Genomic DNA, 13,544 nt, shown 5'->3' on the forward strand with positions numbered 1-13,544 from the left:
TAAGTAACGTTTTAATTGTTTGCTCAAATCTCACAACAATTCTCACAATAGGGTTAACATTTTATTTGTTAGAAAGATATTTACGAAAAGACAAAATAGAAAATGCATGACACAGGATGTCAATTTGTGAAATTACAAAAACAGTGCGAAACGAAATACGGACCAGGTTTATGAACTTTTTTTCGATTTTTTTATTTTTTAATTTCTTGTTGTTTTTCTTTGTGAAAAGTGTATGATCATCCTCGAAAAAAAAATGAATTTCTTTCTCGAATTTCATTTGAAGTTATCGGAGAATCATTATGGATATCTTACACTCTCGTTGATGTAAGTGGAACATCAAAAAAAGATTGCCATAAGTATTATTTGTGCCCTATTTCGAAAGAAGGATTTCCCTGCGGTGTATCAGGTCGAAGAAGTTATTCTGTGGTTGTTAATCATAAATGTGAACTATTGAAACACAAAAATATTGTTCTATTCAAAAAAGCATATGATCCCATATCAATTTGCCAAGATCCAATGTCTCTTTCAATGTCAGATGGCCCAACAAGTGTTTCAGAATTACAAAAGCAATTTATTTCCTTGATTTGCCGATGCAATTCTTCGTTTTTGGCATCATCATCAAAAGAAATGAATTCGTTTATTTTTTCGTTGATCAAAGCTGGACAAAGTAACCCTTCGCTATCATCAACATTAATTTTCCCATATTTAACACGCAAAAAAATCGCCCACATGGTTCTAAAAGAAAAATCTAGAGTGGTGAAGGAAAAGGAGTCAACAATTAGAAACAATGGAGTGAGCATAATGTTGGATGGAGCATCAGTGGTGAATCGAAAGATCATTGTTGTTACAGTATCAAAATTGTCATTTGACAGCAAACCATTATTTTGGGGATTATATCCACCATGCGGAACTACCAAAGAGTTCAATATCCTTGTTAACAATCTAATATATGAATTCAGTCAATATAACACAATTGTGAGAAGTTTTTGTACAGATGGGTTTTCTTCTCAAATCAGAGCAATAGAGAATTTCACAAGTCAGGAAAGCAATGCAGATTCAGTTGAAGAAAAGCATCAGAGATTTATTCCTTTTCATATTTACTGCTGTAATCACTTGACAAATTTGGTTATCACAAATTTATTCACAAAAGTTCCATTTCTTTGTGATCTCAAATTAAAAATGCTAAATTTTTCTCAAAAAGCCCATACTCTGCCATTGAAAAACCTTCTGAAGAAGCGTGCACCGACTTTTGTCTCAACAAGATGGAATTCATTGTACGAAATAGCTTCGTTCATCAGGAAAAAGAATCAAATCATTCAAAAGGAAAATTTATTAGACACGGAAAGCCTTGTGGATATCATCAAAGCAGAAGTGTTCTTATTCCCTTTTCATTTGCTTCATATGAATTTCGAAAATGATAGTATCAAGTTGAGTCAAGTTTTCCCAATTTTATTAAGATCTTTTGAGTTTTTTTTCTATATTTTGAAGCTGGTTCAGTTCAAAGAAGAAAAATGGAGAAACTCTATTGCGAACTCGCTTATATTGATGCATAATTATTTTTTTGTGGGAAGGCGCGGTGAATATATAGCGCTTTCGTATGCTCTGACCCCAATTGGCATTCAGTTGGTTCGAAAACTATGCTTTCCTCTCAGAAACTTTTCAACACCATCTTTCTTTGTGAAAGAAGCTGAAACCTCTAGTCAATCCTCCTCAACAAAATCTTCAGACTTCATACACATAGCTTCATCATTATTTCATCCTTTACCTTATCCTGTTGACTTTAATGCAAATGAGTTTTTTTTATTTTTTATTTAAATTTCTTTAACTTTTGTTTTTGATATTTATTGTGCATTTTTTGAAACATAGGATGGATTATGAACCCCAGTCCCCAGCTGCATTTCAAGATAAATCAAAAAGTCAATCAGGTTTGAAACTATTCATATTAATTTATTTGCTGCATTTAATGCTTATACACATTTATATGTCTCTTGAAGAAAAAAATGAATTGAATGGCATTCTTTTGTTGATACAGCAACTAGAAGAAACTGATCAAGAAACGTTTGGGAAGAGAAACGAAAAGAAACTTGTCATTGGAGAAGAGGATGAAGAAAGCGACGAATTTGGATTATTAGAAGCGGAAGAAAATTCAGTTGACGATATGTACGATTTTTTATTTGAACAAAAAAACCCAAGTCAAACTCAAATCGGGAAAGATAATGAAATATTCACAACATCTGTCGTTTCTTCAACTTCAAGCAATTCCAACTCTTCAACACCTTCATTTGTAAATCTTAATTGTTATTCTTCGGCTAGTGTTTGTTCACAGGAAACAATGAATAAAACTCAAGAGGAACAGACGGATGTTGATAGAGTCCTTGAAGATAATCAGATGGATGAAACAATATGTTTGGAAGATGACATTCACTGTCACTATCGTTGTTCTTTTGATGGACATCAGTCAGAATTAGATGAAGATATAGATTTTGATATTGAAGAATTATTTTCGACTGGCAAATTTCCTGTTATTACAGAATTCAATGAAGAAAAAGAAAGACAAAGCATGAAACAGATAGAGAACACGTTATTTGTTGATTGGTTTCCAAGGCTTGATGCATATTTTTCGAAATATGCAAAAAAAGTTTTGGTAGGCATGGAAAAGGAATACTCAGAAGGTTGCAAGCTGCTGTTTGAAAGGCAGATGAGATCAAAGCCGGATGATTTATATGAAAATAACCCAGAAATTTATTACCAAGTGCTGGCAGCATATGGAAATATTCAAACCGTTTATTCTGGATTGTGCCTTTCGTTAATTGTTTCCCCCTGTAGTGAAGCCAGCTGTGAACGAGTTATTTCCAGAATTAAAAACATCATTGGAGATCAAAGATATTCTTTAAACATGCAAACACTTGAAGCAATCCTTCACATTTGAATTATTTTTGTTTTTGTATCATTTTTTTCTCCATTTCAATTCTGTTTTCACTTCGAACAAAGCCTTTCTAAAAATCACACTTGTTCATTGTACCAAATAAATATTTCAATTGAAACATTTCAATTAATTTCAATTTTGAATCATCCACAGGAAACAAAAGAATGACGAACAAAACTTAAATTTGAAAATGGAATGAAAAGAAAAACGTTAGCTTTTTCCGTTGTTGGTTGACGATGAAATTTCAAGTTGGAAACGACTCTGAACAAGTGAAAAAATGAGCAATTGTGATTCTTCCTAAGAAAAAAAATAAAGAAAAAATGAGAAAAAGAATGATTGATTAAAATTCTTTCGTATTTTGTTCAGCCCTTGGAATCCATAAGTATGATTTCTTCTTTGCAGTGCATTGATATGGATGTTGTGCGATTTTTCTTTGGAAACTGTTTCATTTCGAAAGTCTGTCCACATGATGATCATTTCATTTCATTTACTGAGTGCGTTCAAGAAAGGAATTCTCATTGAAAAAAGAAAGGAGGGAAAAAGGTGGACTCCGAGCGGAGTTAAAAAAATAGAAATGAAAAGAGATTTTTGTAGTCGAATTGTTTGAAGTGAAGAAAGAGAAAAATAAAAAAGAAAATAATGATGAAAAATTCAATAAAGTTATCTGTTGTTTCATATAGATAATTGACTTGCCAAAAGTCAAAAAAAACGTTCTTAATTGATTTCAACATTTATTTCTCTTGCTCTGTTTTTTCTCTCACGATAATATTTTTATTTATTACTAGAACTGAAATCTCAGAATATTTTGACAAACTGGTGAGGAAACTTGAGGAACGCCAGATATTTGAAAAGTCCATTAAAGACACTGTTCTTTACGATATATTAACAAACAATCATTTGTATTTTCATGAAAGTGATTTGCAGAAATATGATTGATGAAAGACTTTGAGTTGATAAAAAATGAGAATGATAAAAATCTTTCCATTTATCTTTTATTTGAAATTTATTTTTCATTTCAACAAAATGAAGAAAAATAAATATCACTTTTTTTTGATAAAGAGACACAAACATAAATTGAATTTTGACATGATTTTCAAATGAAAAAAAAAGAATGTCAGAAAACATAGCTTTTGATAATCAATATTTAACATTTCTCATTTACAAAAGCATTCATTGAATAATTTCCGAAACAATCTGAAAGTTAATTATCAAAAAGAAATTGTCTAAATCGAAGTTTTATGAAACCTTGTGAAAGAATGATCGAATCCTTCCAACACCATTTTTTTCAATCACTTTCCTTTTCAACTCTTTTTTTTTAGACTTCTATTTCATCTTTCCCCTCTTCCTTCTATTGTCTTGAAGAATTTATAAGGAATTTCAAGCTTCGAAATATCAGCCCATTTTTCAATATTGATTGTTGAATCTCCTCCTAAATAATATCGACGGACGCACTTTCCAGCAATTCTTCAATTTTCACCGCTCTTCTGTATGTTTTTTTTTAATGCATGAATACAATTATCGCTGAATTCTTTGTGGTTATCCCTCGATGCTCGAAACACATTTGAAATAAAGCCAAAATGCCTAACAAATAATTCTTTCCACGAATTGCAATGGATTAAGTGCAAAAGCAACATATTTTTCCATCTCTTCAAAAAAATTTCCTCATCAGTTTTTCGTTTCTTTCCTCTTCAATCTCTCTCTTTCCTTCTATATTTCTATTCAGCTCATCCAATTCTCTTTCCGATTCTCTCGCAAAATGCAGCTCGTTCACGATGCCTTTTTCCAAGCCGTATGTTATATTAAAGCAGTTCATCGTAAAACTCCTAGCAGAATGATGAATTAGTCTTGTCAAATTGATGAGTTCATGATAATGTTGGATAATTTCTTTGAATTCATTCAATAACAGTTCCTCTGACATTTTCTAATGAAAAAAAGAAATAATAGTCAGTTTATAAAAAAATGGCACAAAAATATTTCAAAATTGATATTCAAAGTTGTTAATGAAAGCAATACCATTACTCCTTCTTCGTTTGTTTTTTCACTTTCCGCTATCTTTAAGGAAGCTTTCGTAAAGAAAGGCACACTTATTGATATCAATTTCGAATTGAACCTGTTGTGAAGCAAACGACAGCATTCGCACAGATCAACAAGCCACTTTTCATTCTTTTCTTTCTTTTTTTGTCTTCACCAATGATCATGTCCTCAAATTTTGCTTTCGTAATAAAAAAATCATTTCATTCATTCCATAACTTTTTCAACATTCTGCAATATCCCTTTGGCTTTAACAGCCAAGTTGAATTTCTCAATGAAAATTTCTCTTCTTCCATAATTCAATTCAAATTGAAGAACAGATCGATAGAATAAATTGATTCCAATTCTTTTTAATTATTTCTCAATTATTTCATTTATTTCTTAAGTTTTCTGTTTATGATCTTCATCATCGAAATCTTCCAGTCCAAAAAGCATTTCTGCAAAAAAAAATAAATAAAATAAAATAAAAATGGAGATTTCAATAAATAAAAATTCAAAAAGATCAACAACTTCACATAGCAAAATAATCATGTTTTGTTCAATTTTCGTGCTTTCACGATGAAATATCAAATTGAAGACAACTCAACTATCATTAATTTTGTTGAACAAAAATAAGTTGAAAGATATGTTTTGAAACAACACAATCAATAATTATCGATGATCATACCAATGTTCATTCATTCCATTGAGCTTTTGAGCCTTTTCTTTGAATGGAACAAAAGAATGATTTGATTTGTTTAAAAATTCATATAATTGTGGGACATTTTGATCAAATGGCAATTTTCAAAAACATGTCAAATGAATCCTCATATATATATATATATATATATTTCTTTTGCTTTTGAAATAATTTTTTTTTTTTTTTTTTTTTTTTTGTGAGGTGGAAAACTGGTGACGGACGTGACAAACTTTTTTTTTCACGTCACCCAGGCTTACTTTATTCAAGTGTCACTTCACTCATTGAAAATAACATGACTTCATTTTTGATAAACCCAGTTCATTCAAAAAAGTTGAATTTATTCAAACTGAAAAATTCTATTTGTAATGTCTAAATTTTTTGTTATGTTCCTTTTGTTCAATTTTCGAATAGAACAAAAATCACAAATTTCGATCAAATTTCTGTTCCCAATCATGAAAATTCACAAAAATGGAAATAATAACATTGTCAAGATTTCATTTTCATTTCAGCAAAATTTGGTGGTGGAAACAGAAATTTGATCGAAATATGAAATTTTTATTCTATTTGAAAATTAAACAAAAGGAACTGAACAAAAAATAAAGACAAATTCATCTATTGTTTGCCTTTGGGAAGAGAATATGTATTCAAATGCTAAAATTATCACAACTGTTTCAAAAACAGATGCATAATCTGAAATAAATATTAAGATGTCATCAATATATCTTTTCACTTTTTTGTGTTCAATTAATAATATTCAAGGGAAATAATTGAACCGAAAATTATGAATGAAAAAATATGATTCCAAAAATTATCACCCACATCTCCATATAAACACATGAATTTCATCAATATAAATGAAAACATTTTTTTATCAGAAAAATCTTGAACAAAAATATTTTCACTGTTATTTTTTAAAAAAAAAAAATTAAAAATTCTTTTCCAAGCAACAGAAATAAAAAAATTCTTATTTTTTTTTGATGAAAATGAGTGATTCCAATGAAAATTTAAGATATGAACAATCTTACAATTCGTGAAATGATTGCAAGACAGAACATTTTATAATTTTCAAGAAATGAAACAAATTAAAGTTCATTAAATTTTCTGAGTTAACAAGATATCAATGTCTTACATATACTCAACACATTCTTCATCTTCATTCTCTTTCATGTTCTCTTCACCTTTGCTTTCATTTGAAGATTTATCCTTTGAAAATGTTGTTGGGGGATGCGTTTCTTTCACTTCAGACCCTGATGATCCGGTTAAAGAATCGTCATTGAAATCTGTTTCTCCTATTATTTTTATAAAAGAAAAATTTAAATCAATCAACATTATATAAAGAAAAACAACACCATATTTTTTAACTAACGCTTGAAGATCTGGAATTGCTTTTGCAGATAAAATTGGATATGGATAAGTTATCAAAGCATAAAGTTGCTGATCCCGAGAATTTTTCCACTTTATAAATGAAAAATTTCAAAATTTGTCTTTTTTTCAAATACAATTCACACTTTAATCAAACAAAATCCTTCACCTTGAAGCGCATTTCCGAATCTTCCATAAATCATTTCTGGGAACCATCTTCAAAAATGATAATTAAAAACAGATAGAAAGTTTTATACAACAAATCACTAGAAAAGAAAGCTAATACCTGTGGACATCAAAAACATTTGAATCAATCGTAACCCCATGAGAAAATGATTGCATTTCATTTGAATGATATTGCAAAATTGTCCTAAAATGAACATATTTTTAACAATAGAAATTTACTAATCAATATTATACTTAAGTTCTGCTTCCTTTGCGGGATATGTGGAAAATAATATTTGTGCTTCATCATTAAACAAGACAAAACGAGACCATTCTGTGCAAGGATCGCTTTTAATTGCTGTAATAAACTCAGATTTGGATGTAATGTTCATTTCAGATAATTTAATACCACTTCCCTCTCCTTTATTACCTTCTGGCAAGCTGGATGACGAATCAGACATTTCACTTAGTAATCAATAACTAATTGGGTTGTTAGATCTTTGTTAAAAATAATATGGCAACACTTTTTTATCATTCAAAATAATTGAGAAGAAACCAGATAATTGAAGAAGCTTATTGTATCAAAATACAATACTTAGCTTTTTCATTAAATAAACACAAGATCTTATCATTTTTCATCTTTTCCAATTAAAAAATTTCGAAAAAACTTGTAAATCAAAAATGTCAAAAGTTACATATCTCCAGTTATTTCGCAAAAAGTATTGCAAAGACAACAAATTGAAGGATATGCATGAAGAATTTCCACAAAAAATTCCTCAAATTAAAAATGGATTTCTAAAAGATAAAAAACTTTGGAAATCTTCTCATTGCTTTGTTTGCTCAGAAGAAGAATACTTAATCGAATTTTTTAAGGACAATCCCGGAGTTCCAGTTGCTCTCAACTGTTTGACTTTTGGAGTGAAGCACACTAAAACTTGCAATTCAGCATCTTTACCTTCTTACACAATTCCAGAATCTCAACACATTACAAATTTATCAAAAGTTCAGTCGCCAAAATGTTGCACATATGATGAAATAACTAAAACAAAATACTTTACTACTTCAGATACATTGGAAGAAGATAGAAAATATTATAAAAACGAAGCTCTAAGAGCTGGAAGAAGCCAAAAACGAACGAATCACAAAGATTATCAAATCAAAAAGAATAATGAGAAATTGTTATACCAACCAACAAATTTAATACAAAATGACATTGATTCTTCTTCAATAAAGACATTTTCTTCACATGAATATTATTCGCCATCTGATAATTACAAAACATGAATACTGGTCTTCAGAAATCATTAACGCTATGCTTTATTCGTTCCAGAGGCAATTTTTAATCCCATATACACTAAGAAGTCAATAAAGAATTTCATATAAAAATTTTTAGGAGTAATTTGCCTTCAATACAGTAAAATCTCACTTATTGAAGTTTCTATTCTTTTATTTTAACTCTTTTGTGAAGTATTACAATACAAGTATAACAAAGTTATTCAAGGTCAATCAGCTACAAAAAATATTTTTTTACAGAGATGTGAAATTAACTTTGAAAGCAAAAACAATTTGTCCTGTTACCATAAACTTAAAAATTGGCCAAAAATGTTTTATTAAAAATATTAAATATGTCTTTTTCTTAAATACATCTTCAAGAATTAATTATGCAATTGTTGTACCATGAAATCCTTCACCCAAAATGCATTTTTCCATATTATCAAGGTTTGAACCATCCAGCACATAGCAAGTGATGGCATCCTCTTTCAGAATTTGCGCAGCAATAGGATCAATTACTGTGCACATTCCAGGAGTAAAAGTTGTTCCAACAATTCCAATCAATTGATCGTGACTTATTTTTTCAAGCATTGGAAGGCCTGGATTTTTTCTTGGATCTTTTTCATAAACTCCAGGAACATTTGTTGCATTGATCACATTTTTGCATTGAATAGCTCTTGCAAGCTTAACAGAAACAGCATCTGTTGATTGGCCAGGAATTGTTCCCCCCATTACAGTTATTAATCCAGGAGAAACTGCATCTGGAGTTGTGTCAGTTGGAATTGATTGCCTTGCATGTTTGCCCAATGCTGCAAGAAGCAAATGAGCATTCATACGCGTTGCAAGAATACCACATTCATCACACTAAACATAAATGAATTGTTAAAAAAAAAAATAATAAAATTTATATTTCAAATTAACATTTTCAAATTAAAAAATATGCACCTCTGCATTTGTCAGATCTGGATTCAACCCTTCTGCACATGCACGCTTCGCTGCAATGTAATCTCGCGCAGGTCTTCCACCCCCAATAACAACATGACATAAAATTCCTTTTTCTTTCAATCTAATAAGCATTTCTGCGACTTTTTTCACAAATTCCACTTGAGGTCCTGGAGTTGCGACAAGAGATCCTCCAACAGATAGGACAAATGTCTTATTCATCTTTTATTAAAGACGCATTAATACCTATAAAACTATAAAAAAAAGATGAAATGAATACCTTTTCAGAAAATTGATATATAATGAACTATGGTCATGATCAATGAAAATAACGAATTTACATTAAATGAGTAATTTTTCTTGAAAAATATATTCATAATAATGAAATAAAACTTTTACGTCATTTTTGTATTGTTTCTTTTGATTTCATCAGTAATTGATAAAAACTGTAAAATGAGAAATATCAATATGTCTCTTTGTAAAAAAGCGAAAAGATAAAACTCGAATATTGCAATAGATTTTATATCAAAATATATTGAACTGTATCTTAACGTTTAAGATAATTCATTCCCTTAATCTTTTATATGATATTGCTATTTGTTTCTTTAACATGTTACAATTTGACGTTGCGGAAAGACAACGCAATAGACGGAAAACATTTTCATGTGGTTTATTTATATATATCTTCTGTTTGAAATTTGTGTTTTTTAATTGACTCGTTAATAGAGGAAACAATAATTAATGATCAATTGTTAAAAAATGATGAACATATAAGCTTAAGAGATTCATCTCGGGGAGAAAATCTCACATACATACGGAAGCTTCCATCCAAAAAAAACGTAAAAGGCTTTGAGGGGAAAATTAATGAATTTGTATGAAAAATTGAACTTTTTTAAAGTATAATTCTGCTGACTCATTACAGAGTAAGCTACTTCCTGACTTAACTGAAAAGCTTCTTTCTTCGCCAGAAAGCGCTTTAGCTGCTTTGAGGGTTATCAATTCATATTTAGAATTAGGTTTGAATCAAGCATTTCTTTTGTTGTGTTGAGAATTACTCAACAGATAATGTCGTTATTTTTTGGAAGCTTTGCCAGTCTTATGCGATACAACCTATTCTTCAATGTCTTGAAAAAGAAAGTTCGATAAACATTATAATTGCAACGTTACAGATACTAACAAAATTAACATCTGGATTAAAAGAAATTACAATGATTGTTGCAACGCCAACAACAATTCATTACCTGATCAAATTGTTAACTTCGCCGTCACTTGAAATTGTTGAACTTGTGCTATCAATTTTGGGCAATATTGTTGCTGATCAAAATGACCTTATTAAATGTGTTATTAGTGAAGGAATTGTTGTCGAAATAAGCCCTATTATCATTCGCATAATTTATATATTTCCTTCTGAATGGTTTGAGCAAAATATGAGGAAATCTTTAAAGCAAATGGAAGTCAATGAAATTGCCAACATATTGTCACCACATTCATTTTTCACATCAACAACTAGCTTATCATCAGAGATGACATCGCCATCGCAGCAAACGTGCATAAGCCCACCGGCAACACCAAATCGACTCCAATCTCTACCAAAAACGTCTTCAATTTTCCAATTTGAAGTCTCGTCATCAATTCCTTATTCTCCGTCCATCACTCTTATAAGCAATCTGACGTGGCTGCTGTCTCAGCTGTTGAAAGCCCCTGTCAGCAAAGCTTTTGGGCGACTGGTAATTCTTCTGCTGAAAGTCTTGCTGTACAGCACCATTCAGCAGATGAGGGAACTAAAATCGAGAAAAGCCAAAGCAGAAAGCAAAAGTGGCATCGAAAAAGGAGAAATGAGCAGCAAAGAGGAAGAGTCGATGATGGACGAGGAGCAGCTGCAGGAGGAAATGGCATACGACGAGCGGTTGTCGCACGCAGAAGTGATCCAATCCGACTCGCTGTGGATTCTGTCGCACATTTTTCGGGATGACTTTTTTGTTTCTGTTGCATTTTGCGACGATGATGTTGAATGGCTCGTCAAACACAAGCTGAAGGAGAACGACGATTGCTTCGCCGAAGACAATTCTTTGCTGAACTGCCACAGCGGCGAAGAAAAGACACCAGCTATTGAACTTCCATTTGCGAAACAGATTTCTGAATGCTGCAACAATACGATGGGTGATTTTATTGTGAAGTGCTTGTGGTTTGCTGTTTATTTATTGCTTTTATTGCTTTCTTCTAACAGGAATATTCCGCTAATGATACTCTCTTTCATTCAAATGCTTCAATCATCATCACCTTTTCCTAAACAAACACACCAAAAGCAACAAAGAAGCTGGGCTCTTTCTGCCAGCGCTGCATGCGTGCCAGTCAGTCTGCAGCACATACGCCTCTCATTCGCCTTCCTGCTCGATCGGCGTCGACTCTCTTGTCTGCTCTCATTTTGTGCCTGTTTTGGCGTCGAGGCTGAAGTCGCTGGTGGTCGTCTCTCATATTTCTCTCTGGGAGAGCCAGCACCAAATCAAATCAACCAAGTTCTTCCATTCATTCATGTATGTCTCGAAAGTGTGGAGATTCGGGTGCGAAATCCTTCAGATCTTCTGCGACCTGACGAAGAGGATTAAGCCAGATGCGACTGTGCTGCTGGAGATACCAGAGGTTGTTGTTGACAACGATGGCGATTATCACTGGAGACAAATGAGAGCAAACACAAGTGAATCATTGGACGATGAAGAACAGTCATTTCACCCTTCCACATCATCCTCTTTCACAACACCAGCATCTTCTACCATTTCAATCGTTGCTCTTCTCATTGGCATTCTCACATCAGACGCCAAAGACGATGAAATCACCACAAAGTCCTTGAAGCTGCTGTATTGCCTGTTCCAATGCAGCTCTCCTGATCAGCGGAGGACGATGTGGCACGACGTGCTTTGGAGTACAGAAGTTGTGCCAACATGGGCTGAATATGCAGTTGAGGTTGAATGGAAGGGAAAACACGGAATTGACCTGTCTCTTCTGACGAAAGCACTCAGCGCAAAGGAAGAGAAGGGCAGCCAAGGGAGGCAGTGGGCGAGTCTGATTGATGCCATTTCGCATCTTCTTTCTTCGCAGTCAGGAGCCATCGAACAAGTCCTGAACTTGCTCGATCTGATGCTCCAGTGCGACAGACGCGACCGGAAAGGGCAAGCTCTTTCTGATCTTTCTGCCTCGCTGCTGCCTTCGCTCAGCGACGAGCTGACACAAAGGGGAGTGCACCAAACACTCACCTGGCTGACCACATCACCTCAGCAGTGCGTGCGGGCAGAGGCACAGCGCATCCTCGCTGTGTTCTTTCCTTCAATGGACTCACCTTCAGAAGAGGCACTTGAGTCAGACGCTGACCAGAGCTGGCCAATAAGCGAAGCAAACACATCACACACATTTCAATCTTTGCCATCACCTGGATGCCTTCCGAGTGTTCGAGATAGAGCTCTTGCAAAAGCAGCTGAAAGGCAACAACACCACTTGTCAATCGAACGTGCCCAAAAAGTTGAGAATTTGATTCCTTCTTTTCAAATTCCACCATGAATTTCAAAAATTTGTTTTTTGTTTCATTTCTGAATTATAAAGTCATTTCACGAATTTATTTGGTAGTGATTCAATTGAACACAATCACTAATTCCACTTCAACGCGAGAGTTCATTTCTTTGTGCATTTCAGTTATTTAATTATCATTTATTATTTTCGATTGACTAAGATTAAAATTTTGAACCATAACTGAAATTAATGTAAATTTTCTATTTTTTAAATTCACAAAGTATAATGATATGTGTATTTTACACATTATTATTTTGTAAAATTTTTTGTGGTGAATTTTTTGGAAATACTTTGAAGAAGCATAATAGTCCCTATAACAATAATTTTTGTTTATGTAGTTCTTCAAAAGTTTTCTTTTTACAAAAGAAAAATCCTTCACAATCGCCTCTATGTAGCACTTCACATAACATACACTATTCATTAATAAACTCATCAACCATATATAACTGTTTATGTTTCCGGAAATATTCTCTTTTTAATTTGTTCACGATTTTTCGTCATTCCGAACTATCTTTGATTCATTGTACACTTTTTATAAAACACCATATTAACTCAAACACTTTTTATAATTTTGGTGTGGTATATATGTATAATATTTCATCAATT

General features: G+C 32.3%; 4 protein-coding genes across 4 annotated transcripts; 2 read left to right on the forward strand and 2 right to left on the reverse strand.

Moving 5' to 3' along the window:
• Nucleotides 1-1,981: 1,981 nt before the first annotated feature.
• Nucleotides 1,982-2,929, forward strand: MONOS_7918 (uncharacterized protein; the record flags this gene model as incomplete). The annotated part of the gene is made up of 1 exon (XM_067878283.1): nucleotides 1,982-2,929. One exon carries the CDS (start codon nucleotides 1,982-1,984, stop codon nucleotides 2,927-2,929), a length of 948 nt encoding a protein of 315 aa, XP_067735553.1.
• Nucleotides 2,930-6,571: 3,642 nt separating this feature from the next.
• On the reverse strand, nucleotides 6,572-7,624 carry MONOS_549 (uncharacterized protein; the record flags this gene model as incomplete). The annotated part of the gene is made up of 5 exons (XM_067875641.1): nucleotides 6,572-6,925; nucleotides 6,986-7,091; nucleotides 7,145-7,214; nucleotides 7,285-7,368; nucleotides 7,419-7,624. 5 exons carry the CDS (start codon nucleotides 7,622-7,624, stop codon nucleotides 6,762-6,764), a joined length of 630 nt encoding a protein of 209 aa, XP_067735554.1. The 3' UTR covers nucleotides 6,572-6,761.
• Nucleotides 7,625-8,559: 935 nt separating this feature from the next.
• Nucleotides 8,560-9,688, reverse strand: MONOS_548 (UMP kinase). Its single transcript, XM_067875630.1, has 3 exons — nucleotides 9,658-9,688; nucleotides 9,381-9,599; nucleotides 8,560-9,299 (listed from the first exon to the last, which is right to left on the reverse strand). The coding sequence occupies exons 2-3, from the start codon at nucleotides 9,597-9,599 to the stop codon at nucleotides 8,823-8,825; spliced, it is 696 nt and encodes a 231-aa protein (XP_067735555.1). The 5' UTR covers nucleotides 9,658-9,688; the 3' UTR covers nucleotides 8,560-8,822.
• An 897-nt stretch (nucleotides 9,689-10,585) lies between these two features.
• MONOS_547 (uncharacterized protein) lies at nucleotides 10,586-12,929 on the forward strand (the record flags this gene model as incomplete). The annotated part of the gene is made up of 3 exons (XM_067875618.1): nucleotides 10,586-10,791; nucleotides 10,888-11,562; nucleotides 11,684-12,929. The coding sequence occupies 3 exons, from the start codon at nucleotides 10,586-10,588 to the stop codon at nucleotides 12,927-12,929; spliced, it is 2,127 nt and encodes a 708-aa protein (XP_067735556.1).
• Nucleotides 12,930-13,544: the final 615 nt, after the last annotated feature.

This window comes from Monocercomonoides exilis, assembly GCF_001643675.1.
Source record: "Monocercomonoides exilis strain PA203 chromosome Unknown scaffold2-2631571, whole genome shotgun sequence".
NCBI lineage: Eukaryota > Preaxostyla > Oxymonadida > Polymastigidae > Monocercomonoides > Monocercomonoides exilis.

Coding starts and splice junctions, on each gene's coding strand:
- MONOS_548 (XM_067875630.1), bottom strand. CDS start 9,599: ATGAATAAGACATTTGTCCTATCTGTTGGAGGATCTCTTGTCGCAACT. Junction 9,300..9,380: donor CAGATCTGACAAATGCAGAG/GTGCATATTTTT, acceptor ATTTATGTTTAG/TGTGATGAATGTGGTATTCT.